This window comes from Aplidium turbinatum, chromosome 1, assembly GCF_918807975.1.
Source record: "Aplidium turbinatum chromosome 1, kaAplTurb1.1, whole genome shotgun sequence".
Taxonomy (NCBI): domain Eukaryota; kingdom Metazoa; phylum Chordata; class Ascidiacea; order Aplousobranchia; family Polyclinidae; genus Aplidium; species Aplidium turbinatum.
In genome coordinates, this window is record NC_137472.1 from 41,603,479 (window position 1) to 41,625,029 (window position 21,551).

At 36.5% G+C, this 21,551-nt stretch overlaps 2 protein-coding genes across 2 annotated transcripts in view; both read left to right on the forward strand.

The window, feature by feature from the left end:
* Positions 1-1,395, forward strand: part of LOC145769640 (thioredoxin reductase 1, cytoplasmic-like) — a 36,650-nt gene extending 35,255 nt beyond the window's left edge. Inside the window, exon 16 of the mRNA XM_082581314.1 lies at positions 206-1,395. Coding sequence (XP_082437440.1) covers positions 206-271 — 66 coding nt within the window. The 3' untranslated portion in view covers positions 272-1,395. The remainder of the gene's footprint in view (positions 1-205) is intronic.
* A 3,567-nt stretch (positions 1,396-4,962) lies between these two features.
* Positions 4,963-13,373, forward strand: LOC145780209 (uncharacterized). The gene is made up of 10 exons (XM_082591916.1): positions 4,963-5,257; positions 6,226-6,501; positions 6,893-7,069; positions 8,082-8,175; positions 8,587-8,805; positions 9,626-9,732; positions 10,065-10,156; positions 10,482-10,642; positions 11,911-12,062; positions 12,905-13,373. The coding sequence occupies exons 1-10, from the start codon at positions 5,048-5,050 to the stop codon at positions 12,992-12,994; spliced, it is 1,578 nt and encodes a 525-aa protein (XP_082448042.1). The 5' UTR covers positions 4,963-5,047; the 3' UTR covers positions 12,995-13,373.
* Positions 13,374-21,551: the final 8,178 nt, after the last annotated feature.

Sequence of the window (21,551 nt, forward strand, 5' to 3'; positions counted from 1 at the left end):
GACTTGCCGATTTCAGATATATAGAGAAAATAAAAAGAGCCCGGTTTAGAAACTTGTATGATTGATTTATAAAATGTTTTCGGCCCCTTAAAGATGGTTTCTTAAAAAGCGTTTTTATTTAAAAAACAAACTTTGAGAATGACAACTCCAAGTATATTTCATAGTCGAAACACACTTTTGAAAACTACAAGAACCTTTGTTTCAGGTTTTCACCACCTTGACTGTGACCAAAAGCTCTGGGATTAATATCGCCCAACCTGGAGGCTGCTGAGGATAAGTCTCCACCGACAACAACCAAGCAATCGCTCGTGTTCAGATGTTGCTGTCTCGCAGTGAGCCAATAGCTGGAAAGGAAGATTTATACCGAGTTCGTGCGAAACCTTAAAGAAATCACAACAAAGTGTCTTGGAACACAAACTGCCGTAACTGTTTGTTAAAATTAATTGCAGATATAAAGCGCCAGTCCAAAGAAGTGTTCATCGCTTCTACCTATCCTGACGAGCTACTGATCCAATACGGGGTGCGGCATTGAGACAGACACTGTGTTTCTATTACGGTGTGAATTGCAATTGCTTGGTTGTCGGTGGAGACGCTTGCTTTTAATGATATTCAACTATTATTTTCAAACATCACAACAGAAATCAGATTGCAGGCTTGCGCTGTTGGTTTATTACAGATGTTTGTACTTTCCGCTGCAAGTTCTCTTTGTGTAAAGACACATTGCCTTTAAAGAATAGTGGCAAACCTTTCGATGCCTGCAAATGCCCACACAATCTGTTTCTGTTGTTTTATTGAGTTTATGACAGTTACATCTTAAGCCAATGCATTTGGTGGATGTAGCTTGATGAAATACTAGTTGTTTATCTTCATACTATCAATGTCAAGTTGTAGTGTGACCTGAGTCGTTGATTTTTTTAACGCTTATTATTTATACTTGCTCCAACGCCGTGTGATATTAGATTAATGCCAGTACAAAAATTTATAATAAACGAAGAAATTGTCTAATTTCTTCATTGAAACAACTGACAAAGACTTCAATATTTTATTCGATTTAGATGGCAAATAGAGATTTTATAATAAAATCTCAAGATCGTGATTGATTTATCGCTTTGTCTTGCCACCTTCATATTCTGGACATGCTGGGGTTCCTATTGCGTGCTTCAGTATTACTTATGCTGATCACAATTCGGTGCACGTCGTTGGCTGTCTCATATGGCCCTGGCAAGTGTTTTAACACGTGATTTTGATTGCACCAATAACTGTGCAGAACTGAACCAAGTTATTTATTAATGTTTCTTTTCAAACGCTTTCGTTACTGGCGATCTTTTTTATTTGATTGAAAGGTTTTCACTGTTGCTTTGTTCATTGTTTTAATAAATAAATTGAAAAATTGTGGTTGCTCTTGTCTTTCCCATACAATGGTATACAATATACATCTCTCGTGTGAGCAGGGAAGTAAGTCGAACTCACCTTCACTGAAAGATTTATTGTGAGCTTGTTTCAAAGATCATCGCGACTTTCTTACGCTCAAAAACCGTAGACTAGTTTTTACATTGATGTTAATATCTGTGTGATAATAATGTTATGATTTTATTTATTGTCGCTTTGCAACAGCTAAAGTCTTTTTTGTGATGTCAGCCCATTATTACCCGGCTTATTCTCACTGTGTTAAGCAAGAAGGAATACGATTGGTACCATTTTTAAAGTCTTCGATTTGACCCGACCTGGAATCGATCTCAAACCCCCCAGAGCCAAAGGTAATCACAACTCTGCCACCAGCTCAGTGGTTGTCAATTGTGTGACCTTTAACAAGCCCAATTTTAGATGAAAACTTTGAATTTTTTCAAAGGTATAATTACCACAATGTTTCATTTGTGATGGTGAAGAAGCGTTGACATTTTACACTAAGCTTGTGTTGAGTGGAAGCAATGCATCTTCAACAAACCACAACTAATCAAGCGATACGCTGGAGGCGAATATTGAGCTTACATTTGTTTATGCTTCATCATGGATAGCAAGCTCGTGAGTTGAAATTCAACTTCACATTAAGTTGGAATTTAGCGACCACTTGTTAATCTGGTTGTCTGAGAGAAGTCATTGGTTAAAAAATATTGTAGGCCTAAATCTTTTTAAAACTTTAGAGAAAAACTGACACAACAGGAAAATTAAGAAAGAAAAGAAAGCCCTGAGCAACGTTAGTAGGTTTTTTGGTAAAGCGATAGACTACCCTAGGTCAGACGATTTACAAAGCTCTAAAAAATAAGAAATGCCCTACAACGCAGACTACCGGTAGCCATAGGTGGGCAAAGTTACTTTCAAAAGTAACTGAGTTACAGTTACTTGGCCAAAATAGTAACTGAGTTACCGTTACAGTTACCGATTTTAAAAAGTAACTAGTTTCCGTTACTAGTTACTAGTTACTTTCAGTTACTCAATAAAATTCTGCACCTGGCCAGCTCTGCATGCAAGTCCAGTTTAACAACAATGTTTGATATATAGTGTTAGAGCCATCCATGCGAACATAACAGCACAAGTACAAAATCAACAAGGTTTTATTTAAAAAAATACTCAGTGGCCTATACGTTTATTTCCTTTGAGAAACACGATCATTTCAAAGTGCTCGTCACTCAGGCCTGCCCTTTTGGGCTTTAAAATGTCCGTGCCCAATCGTCGTCGTCGTGTGAGCATCTAGGGCCGAGAGTCTATCCTTTTACTGCCCCAGATTCACGATGTTCCCGGACTACACTGGAAGACTACTAGAGAGCAGCCAGTCTATGGTTTCATCATTCATGACACGCAGACCTTCCACTCCGTTAGGTGGCTTGAAGATGTTACAGTCATTGATGATGTCCGCCCCGATGGTTCAATTGGGTAGCGCGTCACTTCTGGAACGAAGAAGCTTCAAGATCAAGCGGCACTGGTTCGACTCTCAGGGCATGCGCTTGAGCAACGCACGTTAAGGACTGCTCTCCATTTAGCGGCATCCAATAGATGGAATAATTTCCCGGCAACAAAACTACAACAAGCGGAAACTTCACTCTGTCAATCACGGTGACCGGGCCTGCGTCACCACATTCACAGGAGGAGAAAGAGGCCATTTCCCATTGGTGCATGGTTGAGCGGAAAAGCCGACGCCCGTACGGAGACGGTTGAGGCGCACCCATGCCTGTCTTGGTAATGTCAGGTCGATGGAGCGTGCGTCGGCGTCGGGGATGAACGATTAAAGTCTGGTGATGAACAAGTGCTGCAATGAACACAATATTTCCACTGCAGCACTTGACAGAATGGGAGTGTTATGTTTTTAAAACAGTTTTTTTATCGGTCCAATTGTGAATCTGGATCCGCTTAACTTGTCCTCAGGGTTCGCTTCCAAATATTCCTGTAACAGATTCAACGCGCATTGCTTTCTTTGCTTGGTTTTTGCGTAAAGTGGTGCAAAAAGTCTTCCGTGGCTCTACCTACCACCATCCACTTCAGTGTCGCCGCTACTCCCCTCTTCAGCAGAGCAGTTTGCTTCTTCAATTGCTTGAAGCATGTTCTGTTTTATTTTGGTCTTCAATTCAGCAGTGTCGCTTAATGATCAGGCATTAAACACAGGTAGGCTAAGTCTAAATTGTGGGTGGAATGCAGTCGCAAGCTGAAAGTCGCTGTCCTCGAACCAATGACCAAATCTGGTTTGTATTGCTTCCACAAGAACGTCTATCAACGGCAAGCAAACAGCAATGCTGTTGCTGGTTTTAATGTCAGACAATCTTTTTAGAGGCGTTGCAAGCGTTACACTAAATGCAATAAATTTCAACTTCTTGAAGGTAACTTACTAACTAACTGACTATAAGCATCAAGAAATTGCTTTTAATCGCTGCGTATTTCTTGATGCTTACAGTCAGTTAGTTAGTTAGTTACCTTCAAGAAATTGAAATTTACTGCATTTTTATAAATATTTTCAGGTTCCTGATGAGGGCTTAAGTTAAACCGAAAACGTTTGACTGTTAAACTCATTTGTAAATATGTAAAATATATTATTATAATGCTCAACCCTGTTGTATTGTTGTGACTTGCCTGTCTTTGGTACATATTGATTAATCGCCAAAAACAATTAATTTAGCCAAATCAGTTATCAAAAATCGCTAAAAAAGAACCAAATCATAAATATGAGGCTAAACGTCTTAAAAAATTGCCAAATTTCCGAGTTTTGGCGATAAATTCGCCAATATGCCAACCCTTCTCTATCAGACCACAAAACAAAAGTAGAACCGCGCATGCGCAGTGTTGCGCCGATATATCTGCGAGAAAAATGCATTATTGCGCAAAACGCAGCAAACACGCACTAAGCAAGACACAAACACGTGCAGAGAAATAAACGATAATTAAAAACTGCAATTTCAATACAAAAGTAACTTGTAACTGTAACTGTTGAAAAAGTGCTAAAATAGGAACTAGTTACCGCGTTTCGTTACTTTTGGAAAATAGTAACGAAGTTACCGTTACAGTTACTCAAAAAGTAACTAGTTACAGTAACTAGTTACTTTTGTAACTAGTTACTGCCCACCTCTGCCGGTAGCCTACAGTATAGCTAACACAACGGGTAAGCTACTTGCTTACTTCAACCACTGTGTTTGCAGTAGCGAATCTACTGTATAATAAAATTGGGAGACATCAAAGTTTCAACCCATGGTTTGAACGAAGAAAAATTTGTAAGACAATGGAACAATTGAGATCCGAAAAATAAAACATGCCGGTGGGGGCTTTGGCAAAGTTTGTTTTGGTGACTTTTGGGGCCCAATAATGTTTTTGATCAAAACTCAGATAAATCTATCCAAATTTTTCAAAACTAGGCTTCCGTAGAAGTTTAATCTACAAGTTTTGGTTTAAAGTTACTTTTTAAATATTTTTTCTTTCACGGCCACAGTAGTAGGCTATTTCGATAAACTATGTTTACATTTTTCAGGATTGGTAGGTTTGTCTGTATTTATCAGTTTCATTATTTTTGGCATGTTGTGCACCTTTAACAAGAGATAGGTGCGGTAACAATAATACGAATTAAAAGATGAAGATCGATGGCGCACAGAAGAGCCTCAAAGTTGCACTTCTTATGTTAGTTGCAAGTTTTCAATGTATCAAAGCTGACTTGTACGATTTTGGTCCGAGTGCCGGTGACATTAAGATAGACTACGATTCTTGGACTCTTGGTTCTCAAAAAATAAACTTGCTTACATGGGTTCCCTTGTTTGGGGGAGGTAATACCAACCATATATGGGTAAGTTGTAGAAAAAAAAATGACTATAGTTTGTGTTGAGCAACAGATGTGTGTTGCAACAGTTTGTGTTGAGCAACTTGAGCAACAGATTGCATTCAATTGCACGTAGGCTAAGCCGGAATATGCACGAAGAAGAGGAAAATCAACCCAAGCTAAATCTAATAACCGGATCGCTTCATTGGTTATTTTATACAGCACATTTACAATATGATCTTTTTATTTGAAAATGATGACCAGTTGTAAAATTCAATTTCAACAGATCCGTCAGTCATTTCAGCAGTGATTTATTCTCGGCAAAGCTTTCCAGCTACGCTCTTTTGGAATTTAAACGTCTGGTTTGGAATTGTGTATCTTTCTATTATATTGAAAATAAATTTAGCAAAGTGGTTACGCGCCCGGCTCAAGATCACGCTGCGCAAGTTCGACTCTCGGGGTGTGCGCTTGAGCAACGCATTTCAGGACTGCTCTCCATTCAGCGGCATCTAATGGATGGAATAATTCCCCGGCAACAACACTTCAACAATCGGAAAACTTCACTCTGCCAATCTCGGTAACCGACCCTGCGTCAAAAGCCTCTACAAGTATGCGAAACAACCAGGAATAACCAATCAAGGCTTTGTCAGTCCAAGGATAAAAATTCAAAACCAACCAACCATTTTTGAGCATGTCACCTATAGTAAATAATGTTAAGACAAAATCACGTTCTCTAAGTAAGCAACGTATTGACTTGACGTACTTCCAAGTGTAGTAGGCTACGAGTGCTATCCCCACTTTTACGCAACCAGCCAATTGCCAGATAGCTGTCCAAGTGTCCATATACACTTAAACTAAATTTTTTGATTTTCCCTCTGATCGGTTAGGTTATTGTTGTATTTTGTAAAACAAGATCCTAAGTTTTGAACACTTTAAAATAGAATTGGCTTCGCGATGACGAAAGCCTGTAATTAATTATTGTTTTATGTTTATAGGTGAATAGTTTTGGGTCGATTTCTTCTAACCAAACTTCATCTGATGATATACAAAAGACTTTGCACAACATCATTCTAGCTCCATTTTTTAGTGCCTCTCATGAAGGTTCCAATGGGGCAGTATACCAAAGACAAACCATTGGTTATGGGCCTTTGTTTGAAGCTGTAGCTCGTGATATCAGTGCATTTGAAAGACAAGCAGAAGACGAATACAATCCCAGCTACGTGTTATTAATTACATGGAGCAATGTCACATCACCAGATGATTCAAGCAAGGTGACGGACTAGAGACGTTTTAACAAAACACTGATTTTAAAGTAACCTATCCTTTGTTTCTTAGAACACAGAGCTAAATGAGTTGCTACATAAAGAACATTTTCATAAATTGTTATCGGTTTTATGGTTGACAATTAAGTCATTTACAATATTTGTTAATCATACGTTGATGCCTCAAATAGCGTTATAATGTTACAGTGGTGTTCAAGTAGGCAGTAACCATAAGGACTTGGGGCTATCTCAGCTGTTGCTACAATACACTTACTTTTCACTCCATCACCTTCCCACAGTTTACCATTCATTTCTGATTTGCTATGACAAAGATGTGGAATTGTGGATTATCGAAACATAGAAAAACAACATGTTTGAAACTAACTTGCAAAATTCTTAGACAAATACTTTTCAACTGGCCTTGACAACAAACGGGAAGCGAACTTATGTATTGCTCATTTACAATCCACTTGATTGGTCATCGGCCAGCGGAAGTTATGCCGTGGCTGGTATTCATGCAGTGAAATCTACAATGGAGTATTGTTCTCATTTTTTGGAGGGGTCAGGAACCGCCCAAGTACGTAACGCTTGTTTACATTTGTCATAAGCTTTTTCATCAGACCATTTAAATACATTTCTTTTTAATTACAAGTTGTTCAAAGAGCTTTTTTGAAACAATTTTTTGAAGACTTACATCTACATAAAAAATTGTAAAAAGATTTGCGAAATACTGCATCAAAAGTCAATATATTTTGTTTAATTTGAATAGAGCGGGCACTAACATAGCGAGGTAAGCCATGCAACGTATGAAAGGCAACGTTGTAGGCTATGCAACACTTAAATGGTTGATGGAGGCACGAGAGAAATTAGACCAAAGTTGACATGCAGAAAACGAAACATATTGCGCCTGAAATAACATGTTTTTGATACAGAGCGCTTCGAGAAGTTAGCCTTTAACTTGTTTCCAACATAGTAAAGATGTCTTGTTTGTCTGCTTATGTCATAGTAAAGATGTCTTGTTTGTCTGCTTATGTCATTGTCATCTCTTAATGACGAGTTGATATGAACACCCACGTTTTTAATGTTATCTTTGAAAGAAACAAGTTGATTTGAAATCATGAGATTAGGTTGAGATGGTAACTTTTATACCGCAAGGAGAGAAAAGCATTCCAGCAGTCTTTGTAGCATTAAACATCATATTATGCTGTCAGCAAAATCTTCACCCACATATAGGCTATAAGGTCTTTCAAACCATCTAGGCTAGGCGAAAACAAGAAAATGTCATCAACAAAAAGGATGAAATTTAAAAATTGATGACCAACTGCTGTATGATGACCAATCCAGTATTGACTTTATTCAATTGAATTGATAAACTTATGCAAATCACCAACATATGCCGAAAAACAGATGTGGACTGAGAACACCACCTTGTGTCACCCCGTTTGAAACAAGAAACGATTCAGATAATAAGCTTCCCCATTTTACTTGCATCGTTTGGTTTGAATACAAGACCTCATAACAAATATTTTCAAAAAGGCTATAAACTGAAAGTCATTTTGTACATTAATTTATCATTTGTCCCTGGCCAGGTATTCGAGCTGGCTATGTCGTCAAACATTATTGGATCTTTGGGAATCCACGTCATTGACATCACGGATCCTCTTCATTGTACTTCCTTGTTTGGTATGTGACTAGTTTTGTAGGCTATGTGTTTGGAGTCATCATACAGTAGCCTACAACAATTTATACTTCTCTTGGCAAAAACAAAGGCAGTGCAAAATTATGGAAGTCACACTAGAAAATGAACAAAATCAGGGCATCTATGTAGATTGTAGAATGATTACCGTACTTTGTAAAATTTCAGCTTTCAATTTTATAGCTTAATATTTTCATACTTTTGCTTTGATTTAGTGACTTTCCTGTTATTATCAACAAAAATTTACTCTGGAGACCTAAGAAAAAATTAGAAAATATATAGGCTATCCAGAAAAACTCAATGGAAATGTCATCAATGACACTTTCAATAAATTTTCAACTGAGTTGCTTTATTAAAAAATTGTACTCGAATTTTAATAAGTCTCAATATACTTATAGCAACCCAGTGTGGAGCATTACCCCCGCAAGGTCGGTGGGTATATCGACCCAGATTTGAACTGGTTGACGATGCCAATATGGAAATGAACTTCTACATCGATCTCGTGTGCAAACCAGGCTTTGTCGTCTCTAGAGGAGTTACAAGCCAGAAGATAAATTGCATTTATGAATCAGACTACTATGAATATGAGTGGGATCAAGAGATGCCTACTTGCATTGGTATGTCATCATTTACACATTCCGTTACCTTAATTACTGTAGATAACAGTTATCTCAACACAACAGGGTTCACGATTATCTAAATGTTTTAAATAACTATTAAAACGCCGTGTTTCTATTTGAGTTGAAAATGATTGTTTTCGCTATATTGTAGTTCAAAGCCGAAGCAAAACACTTAAAATATTTGTTTGATGATAACGTTCCAGTTGTTGTGCGATCTACAATGTAAATGACAAGATATTTTGTTACATTAACCAACTCACTTCAGCCAACGATTAATGCACAGAGCACAGTAAGATAGCAATGAGCTTCCACAACAGCAGACTTGCGTGGACAATACTTTAATACTAAAAACTATGATTTGACACTTGATGATGTTTGTCTTCTATTTTTAAAAACGGCAAAATTTTGAATCAAGCTAAGTGAGTGTAGAGATAAAAACGATGGTTAGTTGGGGCCCATATTCAAAGTTCGGGTCTTGCGCTGTTTCAACTTTTTTTGACAACAGACTACCTGCACATTTTCTTTTCTGCTTTAGCGCCCATACAATGGAGGAGATTACACCATGTAGATTGTTTTGATTCAACGTTTCCATTTTGATAATGGTAAAAACAAGTCCTATAGCCTACCCAGCTAGCAAAAGTTACCATTTTTACATCTGTTTGTCTAGCGTTTCGTTTCGTCTCGTTTAGCAACGTTGAAACGATGTAAAAACAGCAACTTTGCTGGCTAGCTTTGGAGGTTTTAACAGAGTGTCTTTAAAGATATTTACTTGAGATTGGTAGGTCCACTGTATTAAGTCACCGTTCCTTGATTTCAGATTTAAACACAACGAGACAGTTCGTCACGACAATCGAAATCTCCACTGAGAATGATGTGAAATGTAATGGTAATGATGAAGCTTTTAAAGAAATGACTGATAAAGCGGTAAGTGGTTACTGTATTTGTATTAAGTAGAAAATAGTAAATCACCATTGTCACTTTTCACATGCACAGAAGGAATCAAGTATTTTTAGTATCGTAGGCCTATTCGCATCATTTCATGGTAAGAAAATGAAATATATAGATCGAAATCGCTTACATCTCAAGCAACTTTCGTACAAATTTCATGGTTTCTTTAAAAAAAAACTTATAGCCCACATAGTTAACTATATCTTCGTGCACGTTTAGTTAAACTTTTCCAAACAAATAACTTGCGAACTGACAAGTGAAAAGATATGTTGATGGAAAAATTTTGTAATGAAAAACTCTTTATTCAGATTTCAAAGCTTTTAGAGTCGATTGATGTTATTAATGCAATCACGGCTATCGACAGCATTAGAAACAGCACAAACAACACAACTTTCCAAAAGTAAGTTGATCTTCGTTATTTTTGTAAATTAAATCCGAAAATACCAAGAATAATGATTTAAAAAACTTTTCATTAATTAATCTTGGGTTCTTAACAAAAAGTAAATTTACTGTGCCATAAAAGATATAGTGCGTGATAGGTGTCCAAATTCTAATTAGAAAAGACCAATAGTGGTAACTTTGTTGCTTCGGAAAGCATAATATATTTTGCAACTGAAGAGGTGCACAACGCTTTCATGACTTTATAGACTTTAGCATGGTTTAAATAAAATTACATAAAAATGACATTTTTAAGTTTAACATTAAGCCTACCGCATGCTTTTCAGTGATTCTTCGGTTTGCATTGTGGAATTCACCACTTATATTTCTACCTTCGCAAATAAAAAGCTCACATATGATACTTTGCAAAAGAAACTTGCTGAGGAAATCCACAAAGATAAAGAAATAAGTTTGATCAACTTTGATGAAGACACCATCTCAGTTAAAGGTGAAAATTAGTTCAATCATGGCCACCTGGAGATGCGGCTTGATTTGTGACATTTTGCAGATTTTGATTTTAGCTACTGCTAGTGTCTGCAGGCCCGTAACTAGCTTGGAGCACCAGGGGGGGCAAAAAAGTATTCCAGAGGGGGCCCACCTTTTACTTTTCGTATCATGTACGAAAACGATGTTTGTACACAATGTGGTATATCTACTCAAAAACATTAATCGTATTACAGCGTTTACATTAGCATAGATTAGCCTATCATAGAAACAGCAGCGTGAACTGGCATTATAGGCCTAGAGTAAATTGCATGCTGCAACTTAAACAGTTATAATGAAGACAGCATAGAAATTGAGAAGCAAAATCATTTTTAGAACATCCGACCATCAACTAGTGATAAAATAGTTAAAAATTGGCATATAAATTTATGATTTTGTGGTTGATTCTTTTGTTAGTTAATCCATTGCTTTTCATGAACTTTGAGTTCGTGTTAGTTTATTTACATTTTCCTCTAATGCGCTGCATAAATCACACAAAATATACTAGGCCTACACATAGAAAATAGGCGTTGAAATATGATCAAATAGGGCTGCAGCCGAGTCGCCAAAAGTTGGAAAAATCTGGAAATTTCTGCAAAATGTGACAAATCAGGCCGTATCTCTAGGTAGCCATGATTCAATCTACTTTTTAGTTTACACAGAGATTGTCATGTTTTAAAAATGATTGCACAAGAATATTTGCAAAGCAGTCATTCCTCGCCAGCTCAACAACAAAAGCATTTTGTTGTTGAGTCGATCAACATAACTTTTGCTTTAGGACGGAGAAAAACTTTTTTGATAATATTACAACAACGGAGAGACTTCGAATCACTGACCCATGCCGGCTATTCAGTTTCATAGAGTAAACTTTTTTGAGTGAACATGACCGAAAGTGTTTATTGGTTAACTTGTCAAAGGATTACTGTGGTTTTATTGTAATTAAAACAAACCTTTTTTTTCGAGAAATTTCAATAACATAGTCGACTGTGTAAAGTGCATAATTATTAATTATGTAACATACAATATTTTTTAATTTTGCTGAAAAGCACAATGGGCTCCTTTAGCAGCAAATGCTGTTGAAAATTTTATCTAACTTGAAAACTAAAACCTTTCTTACTTCCTCCCTAGCTAACAAATAGGCCACCTGCTCAAAAACTTTCTAACTACAAACCCATCCAATTCTTTATCTAAATTCTAAAATATAAACGACATAATAACAGACCAATTTTTCAGACATGACGTCTTCTTGCTTACAAGGCTGTCTTTGTCGGAATCTCAAAGATCCGATTCTATGCAGAAAAGGCCAGTTCAAACCGGAATTGCTACCAGACGCATGTTGTGGAAAGTGTGGTGAAAAAATGATACCATACGCTAGTTCAATAAAGGTAGGCTACGCATGATAAGGATTATAGGCTATACTATGAAACGATAAAGATTGAGTCCAACTAACTTAACCAAAATATGATAAATCAGTAAAGCGTTAAATGGAAACTGTGGAATAAAAACTTTTTCGGATATAGATAAATAAATTGCATCAAGACCGATTAATGTATTTGCGGATTTTTTTAAGTCTTTTTCTTTAAATTCTTGAACCAAAAGATTTGTTTTTCGTTTGACCTCTTTCGAGTTTAGTTGATTTGGTCGCAGTGAGCAGCTGTTCAATTAGATGGCTAAGCCGCTAAATATCAGAAGACATGCAAAGTAGGCGATAGTGCAAGTGTGCAACCATAGTGCAACTATGTCGTCGAATCGATAATAAATTTAAACTTAGACTAACAGTTTAATGGCGTCAATGTGAAAAGTTGTTTTATCTATTGTAGGTTAAGACTTCAACAAGAATTTGAAAAAGTTGAATTTGTGAAGACTAAAATTTACATTATTATGTCATTTCATTATTATGATGAATTGTAGGCTAAGTTTACCGTATGTTAACTTTATAGACCCTATCTGTAATCAATTGTTCATTAATTTACAGCCTATTCCTCAAAATATCAATTTTAAATCAGTAACGTTGTTTCTAAGTTTGTTTACATAATACCTTACCAGGTTAAGGTTGTTTCAATGTTCAAGCACATTACCCTATAAACATTTACATGAATATGTGTTTAAATGAGTTTCGTGCGCAATGAGCATTTATAGAATTCATATGGAGAAGAAATAATTACTTTTGATTACAATATCTTGCTAAATTTTCATTACTTTAGAAATCAAATTGATTGTTTTGCAGGCTTGTTGTGCCAACCGACGACTCTATGATCCAATGATAAAAGTTTGTTGCGATGGAAAGATCAGAAAAGGACACGAATGCAAAACATAGCAACCGCTTGTTAGCTTAAAAAAGCTCCAGTTCATATTAAATGTTTTTGTATTGTTTGTTGTTCACATATAGCCTACCTACGTAAAACTCAAGTTTCTGAGTTTAATTGTTATTCCACAACGGTGATGTGATGGAAATCAAAATTTAGATATTTTTTAAATTGCCCTAAGGCTAAGCCTATATCAATACGTACAGCACATTAATTTGTGTAATTTACAATGTCTTTCATATTACTTTTGTGTTGTTTTAATTTCATAAAACGTTAGTTAACCTTAAAGAATTCAAATTTACTACAATGTTTACTTTTCATGTAGTTTTTGATAATGGAATGTCACGACATAGGTGTAAGTGTGAAAAATGAATAAAGTCTGCAATGCATTCAAAATCGTTGCAAGCATTGATGGGATTAAGCAGGTTTTTGCCAGTATGTGCGAACTTTATAGTTTCTAGAGAGAGTTTACATTTTTGTACCACAGACAGGCAAGGCACAACAACACAGCAGGATTGAGCATTATATAACAATATATTTTACGTATTTACGGTCGTACTTTTTCGGCTCTTATCAAAAATCTGAAAGTATTTGTTAGACATGTAATAAATTTCAACTTCTCAAACGCATCGACAAAGCTAACAAATGAAACAAGGAACAAAATGTAAAAAAAATATCATGATAGGCATAGGCAATCCAACAACAACAGGTAAAATAACAAAGTTTTTATTATATCTATTTTTACTACCGATACCAGAGTTCTAGAGCGGTTCTTGGTATAAAGCGTAAAATTTAAAGACAAAAAACACTTAAGAAGCTACATATATTGATATTGACATCACATCAATTTTTAATAACTTTTTTTAAATTTTTTATTAATTTAGATTTTTTTAAAACAATTTAAAAAATCTAATATTTCATTAGCTTCGCGATTAAAAGGAAAAGTAAAACTTTAAACACTTCAAAACAAAAATTAGTAGCCTACTGTCAATGTCAACATTTAGATCAGAGCGCAATTGAAAACACATGGCAACAAACATTAGCAGCACCAAACAATTAAATGCTTTTTTTGGAAAATTTGTTTGTTTGAATGAATCTGCCTTTTAAAAGTGTGGTTGAATGTAAGTGTGCCTGTGCTTTTCTTCTGACATACCTCATCAACCTTAATCAGTTACAAGGTAGCCTATACTTAGTTTATCCCAGGTTGTGCTTAGCATTACTGATGTCATTGAAAAGTGACTAATAATTTCCTGTTATCATTTTCACGGCACAAAAGAATAAGGATCACTGCATGATGACGCAGATTAATTAGATGACAAAGTTTCAAATGGGGTAACTTATTTTATCGTTAGTAGCCTAATATTGGGTGAAACGACCACTTTGCAGATAAACTTAAATTGATTATTATTTGTTGATACAAAATAGGCTATAAGATTTGTCTTTTGGTCTTGCTGGAATTTAATAAAGTATCCCGCGCTAATACACCAGCAGGTTTGTTAGTGCAGAAAAATGGTAATTTTATCTTTCACTTCAATTTCATTCGCTTGTAGCCTACTGTAGACTACACGAAATTCGGGCTGTTACTGGGCTATTTCAAAACCAGTATGCTATTTGTATGAGCTTCCCAATGAAGCTGAGATTAAGCTATGTATGGTTAGATAAAAGCAAAAGGATTTTTTGGTTTCAGTTGTATTTTAGTGGGAACTTAACGGACCCACACATTTTCATTACAGCAGCAGACTTTTCAGATAGGCTACATATTGTAACTGCAGTGTGGAAGACTGTGCGTGTAAGTTAACAACCCTATATTTTATGTGGTGTATCTTTCAGACACGTTTTCAGTTCCAAAATAAAATAATTCTGGATCAGCTAATATTTACTTTTTTTCATGTCTCTCCAGCAATTTTTTTTTTTACTTTTTATTGTGGATTACTCGACACAAGCATAACACCTCTGTTTTCACAGCATACAGGCTGTTGTAACATATTTGAGAACAATAAAACTGTGGCGTCAATTTTTGCTTCACCATTCGTCACCAGACACAAGGGAAAATAAACTATTAAACATTTCCACTAGTAGGCTATAAGCATTTGAGCCGTTCCGCTTTTGATTAAAACAAAGCTTGCTTTTTGCGAGAGAATATGTGTTTCTATAATTACATCTTTGGCCTTAATGCAGGATCAAATTATTTTGCATTAGTTGCCCACACAAGAAAAATATTTTCATTTCAAACCGTTAGTTTTTGTTAGTTTATTGACTGGTAATCTTATAAACGGGAAAGATTTCAGCTTTTTGAATGCAATTCCAAAATAGCTTTTTTCATGTAAATGGTCGCCGCTTTTTGGATCATACTGTTTGTTCTCTAAAACAACACTGACATCATTGAAAAGATATTTCCTAAAGAAATGTAGCCTACCTCCGATATGTAAACCTATCCACTAAAGTATGACTCATAAGTTATAGCTGCTGTTATTGTATAATCCTATAATTACAATAAAGCGTGTCACTTGAACAATCTGTCACTGAACTCATTCACCACTTGATTCATACCCTTACGTAAGAAAGTGTTTACGATTTCTAAGTTGTTTATTGCGGAAAACCTTTTAATCGTATAAAGGTTATATTTCAATTGGCTACTATTACACAGCTTCTTCTATAAAAAATGTCTAAATTTAAACAAATTAAATTAAAAATTATGTTTTTGCATTTGTTTCTACTCGTTTTCATGTATTTTGGCAAAGCTAACGGAAGAGTTTCCCAAACTCGATGGTAAGTTTTAAGACTAATAACAAATTATAAAATATGCACAGATTTCTTACAGTATGAGCAGTTAATATATTTTTAAATAAACACAGGGGTCCAGTTACTAGAATTTTATGATATCAACTAAAATTGTCATGTAAGAAATCATTTTGTGACTTCTTGGCAGTAGGCCTAGAAGATCCAGAAAAAAAAAATGGAAGCGCACCAAAGCTTTAAAAAAAAACTAATTCTAGGAAGTTGGAAGATGTGGGGATTTGCAAAGTCAATAAGGCTCCGATCGAATGAAAACGAAAAACACCTTATTCAAGTCTCATCCTTGTTTGGGATCATCAGTGTTGCATATCCATGTTAACTTGAGTGGGAATCGAAGCTTTGTCGAAATTGTAATATGATATCTTGTAGCCTATGATGTTTCTAAAAAGTTCTAAGCAAAATAACTATAAACAATTTGAGGTAGGTAAAGGTAAAGGGGGGTCCCATACTTGATTCAAGTGTCGGGTATGAGAAGATAAGGTTTTCATTGTACTAAGCCTTCGGCACTAAGGAGAGTAGGGTGGCCAGTTCCTTTCTCTCGGCCGCCTTTACTTCAGCAACTACGCTCACCTAATTTATTACACCCTGGGTAGCAGGGCAGTTGACAGGATTTCTCGGGCCCGGTACCAACTTATTTTCGGGCCCCCTTCATCGACAATGTTATGAATATAAAGGTTGTGTACAAACTTTTATTGATGTGCTGTTAAAATGAAGATGACACATGCCGTTCAAAGTAGAAAATTAAGAGGAATATCATTTATATATTCTCAAAGATTTGTTGTACCGTATCCACGAATTTTCCCAACTGTGCAATTACGCATTAGGGATTTCTTCATAAACTGCAAAAACCTTGCTCTCAATCACGATCTTCGTCGATATGTTTAAAATTGTTGGAGTTTTCGGCTGAAATTAATTCTTTGTAAAGTAGAGTAGCCGTAGGAGAGTAAAACATTTTGGGGGCGGCGAACATCATTTGCCCAAATTTTGTCTTTGTGTATATATTTTCAAAAATACAAAATTAGTCACAATCTCTGAGAGTCATCAACTTGGCCATGTACGAAACAGAAGCAAAAAAAACACGTAGCCTACAACAGCAAAACAAGGCTGAACTTACTTTAATTTATGTTCATAGACCTGTCTGTGTCCCAATTAAATAAACCATCAAATTAAAACATTCTTGTGTATCACAAAAAAATATACAGTATGGTATATTAAGCCTGACTGTATTCAAAAAAATTTGAACTGATACTTCACCAATAACTGGATAACAATAACTGCTGAATATTCATGCCACCAGATTATATGAAAATCTCCAGCCCAACTTCAATAAGCCTGCCCAGCCTGACCAAAAGTAGCTCAATCTTTTCAATTCATAGATAGTCCAAAGACTCAATATTTGTAAATTTGCATTGAGAAAAAACTAAAATGACAATCCGTTTACTTATCAAACCAATAACATTACATACTTAATCCATGCTGCTTCAAATCCTACAGCCTGAAAAGAATTTGACAGTTTACCTTGCTACGTGCATCAAACTTCTACCTTTGAACAAAACTACTTTTGATACCAAAAATATTGATATTATATTACAATGAAATCATAGTCAACGATTTTTTAGAAGATCATTACAAAGATAATCTTACTTCACAATGAAGCAGCTAGGCCTACTCAAATCACAAGCACTGAAGAAAAATGACTCCCAGTCTCCCGGATAATAACTTCAAACTCAATCGTTGCCACAAAATACAGACCACATTACCAAAACATGACACAAAAATAGCACTGTTTACATTGCCTGATATATTAACTGCATGAATTGGATGACAAAACAACATATATAACATGTGTCTTTATATTTGATTGTTGTTGCTCTAATACTGTGTCATAGATAGTAAATAGCTGAGCATATCAACCCTGGGAATGGCAAAGACAAACAGCAGTTTATACTAAACATTCAATATAGAAAACAGTTAAACCATAGCTCACAAAAACATGAAATTTAATCCAGGAAAATTCACAAGTTGTTTTTATTTAATATACTTTTTCACTTTGTGCATAACTATAGTTAGTGGCCGGGATCAAAGTGGTGTATATGTGGCCTCACAACTGTTGATTAAAGTTTATAACAAATGCTTATTTTGTTTGACCATATCTAAAAATGATAAGCTATCTTTGTAGTATTTAAGTCAAGTTTTGCGAGCACAGCATAACTCATGGTAAAATTGACTTCTACCAATGAAGGAATGTAGGCTAGTGTGATATTCTAATGAACATCTGTAATAAGCTTATCTCAGCCTGTCGAAGCATTATTTTCTGCAAATACTGAATCGAAACTTAACATTCTGCCCAAATTTTAATACCAAATATAAAAGTTTTCAAAATTGTCGATACTCTGTTTTACATTCAAAGCAAAATGTTTTTATACAAAATGCAACACTATAAAGTTATTAAACTGGTAGAATGTTGAAAACTTTTGGTAAAAATTGATTTGTCCAAATAACTAGACATTTTTGCCAAAATGATTTTTATAATCAACTACATTAGTAGGATATTGAGAAAAAACAAAAAACCTCATAAAGATACCAGTACCCAGTAGGCTTTTAAATCTTACCCATGAAGAAATGCAGCCTACTACAAGTTAGTGAATATCAGTAATAAGCTTACCTCTGTTTCCCAACTGTGCTTTTTTACAGTTCTATTTTGCAGTTGTCGAATCGAAACTTATCATTCTGCCCAGATTGCAGTACCACATGCAACAGTTTTCGAAGTCGGTGATGATACATTTACATTCATTGGAAAATATTAATGTATCTCATAAATTACAACAATTATGTAAAGTTTCTAAACTGGTGAGGCGTCGAAACATTGTGGTAAGATTGATTTGCCCAAATAACTGGACATTTTTTGCCCAAATTTGCGACATTTTTTTTTCAGCCGGGGAGCGACTGCCCCCCCCTTCCCCCATCTCCTACGGCTAAGTAGGCCTAATGTAGATGCAAGTAGCTAGAAGTGATTACTACCAAAAAATATATATATTCAGAATTAAAGAGTGGGTGAAGATAAATATTTTGTGTTTTTGAAAAAAATATCGTGGTTAGGGAAATCACTATACCCGAAAGGGGGCCCGGTACTTTACCATCTGACGGCTGAAGTGGCTGTTTTAACCTTTGATGACAATTCCTTTGGATCTGATTATATTAAGATCTTGATAATGTTTGAAGTCGCGGGGAATCTTTTAAATCCGGGCCCCCTAAATATTCCGGGCCCGGGTCCAAAAGTACCACCTAGACCCCCCTGCTGGGTAGAGGTGAGCGGTGTTTTCAACAACCAGCTGAAGCCGGGAGTCGAACCAGGTTTTGCATAATTGGAAAGCCAACGCTTTATCCGTTGCGCCACCCCAATTTGAGGTACGAGAATAAAAATAATAGCCTACCGAGGGGTTCTGGAGGCTTGCTCACAGAAGCTCTGTTGACAAATCTTATGCAGCTTTAGTCGAGTTTTGCGTATTTTGTGGCTGGATACTGGCAAAAGAAGGCTACCTGCATTTTTTCGAGCACGCAGAGATACATGAATCCACAAAACGAATTAACTCCACACGTAGTACCTCAAAACCAGGATTTTGCCTACCAAGTCGTAAGCATAGCACTTGCTAATATTCCTTGAAGGCGAATATAGAATCCAGGTATCCACCCTTGCATTGAACGGAACGAGACTGCAGCAACAGCTTCATGGTCTTGAGACGTAGCCGAGTGATTAACAACGGCATAGGCTACGGAGCACTATAGCACAATCTCGACGGAAGTTCGATTCCCGCTCGTCAAGGACGTTCAAAACTCCAAACAATATAGAAGGTCGGTTCTCGCTCAAGGCACATAGATATTGGATATGCACCACTGATTATCCTAAACAAGTCATATTGTCATATGAACCAAAGCTGCCGTCTGATTACAGGTTGTCTCAAACCAACCAACATCACGTCGCTGCACATTCTGTCTGGAATTGCTCCCCCCAACATCAAAAGAAGCGTGACCAGCAGAAAGGAAAGATCTTGTCAGGACATAGATTTGAGACACCCACTGTATGGCCAAACTCCAGCACACAGGCGTCTGAAGTCAAGAAAAAGTTTCCTTGCTTCAGTTGTCCCATTAGGTCATGACGATGTCGCCGCCAATGTGCGGGTTCAACTATGGCAGGAGAGACTGGCAGCCGGACCGACATTGGCCAATATGGAGCTCACACCCATGGAGAGCCTTCCTCCCGGAAAACGTGAACCGTGGAAGTATTGGCGATGCCTCAACCGCTTAAGAACTGGTATTGGCAGGTGTAAAACCTTGATGAGACACTGGGGGTATTCCATGGGGAGCACAAGTTGCAAATGCGGACAGGAGCAAACGATGCAACATCTACTCGAATGCCCTGACCTAAAAGCAAGGTGCTCTGCACAGGATTTGGCCGAGTTCAACGATAGAGCAAGAGCCTGCGTGATGCTCTGGGCTACGGCCGTGTGACACACGATGAAGAAGAAGATCCTAAACAAGGATGAAACTCCAACACGGCCTCTTCAATTGTCATTCGATCGGGGTCTTAGCCTAAAGACTTTGCAAATCCCTACAACAAATATTTTTTTTAGGTGCTATGTTCAACAACAAGGCGGCTGGCTTACTTACAATGACACTCTGTCGTCTTGTGTGGCTTGTGGCGGTGTTACTCGACTCTATACTGACAGGTAGTACCCTAAAGTGTAACCAAATATTGCTACCTTTCATGCTGCATCACTTGAAGTGGGCTACAGCACTTGAAGTCATAGATTTTAAATAATTAAAGTGAAAAATTACATTATTGTAGGCTAAATCTCTACATGTAGCCTATGCTAAGTATGAAAATAAAATTAGATTAATTTTTGCTACGTTAACTATCGCAACGTATGGTGAAGAACAGATTTACTAAAGTGTGGCTATCTGCCAGGTTTGGACGCAGAGTTGGTTTATAGGGCAGGATTAGAGCCATTGAGCTTGTGATTGTTTTAGTACTTTATTTTTATAGCATGTTATCTAAACAATTCTCAACATTTGAAGTTTTATGCACCGGTTTTGCTTAAACTTTTTCAAAACGATAACTTGTAGGCCTACAAATTTCCCTGCCGGATTATTTAAGTGTCTATTCAGGCGAGCACGAGACATTTGTTCTAATTTTAATAACTTTAATAATGAAATCAGTCGATTACGTTCTTATTTTAATGCGAACAACTATCCCTCGTGGCTTTAAAATAAAGTGCTCAAAAAGTTCTTGGATTTACGTTCTATATGTGCAATGCCTCGTGGATTTTAGTATCAAATTCTGTGAAGCGTTTACGCTCAATTCTAAAAGACTCCAGGTTTGGTTTATTGTTTCAACAAGTTTGGTAATCGAGTATATTATTATTCCTATTATTATATATTTGCATCATCAGACACAAAGTCCATAGAATTCAAATTTTTAACAATCATCACACAAAATATCAGACTAACACAACACCATCCAGGCCAGGGCCGGATTTAGCTGATGGGGGGCCCGGGGAACTTTTAGATCGGGGGGCCCCAGTGCAAAAAAATTTTTCGCGCCGTAGGCGCGAAAAACCTTCTCTACGTCTTCACTAGCATTATTACAGCACTGCACAGTATTTTGCAGAAACTTCAAAGGCTAAAAGAAAAAAAATAACGCAAAATCCCATTTTTTCCACGTAGGAGGGCCCCTGAAAAGTCGGGGGCCCGGGGCACCTGCACCCTCTGCCC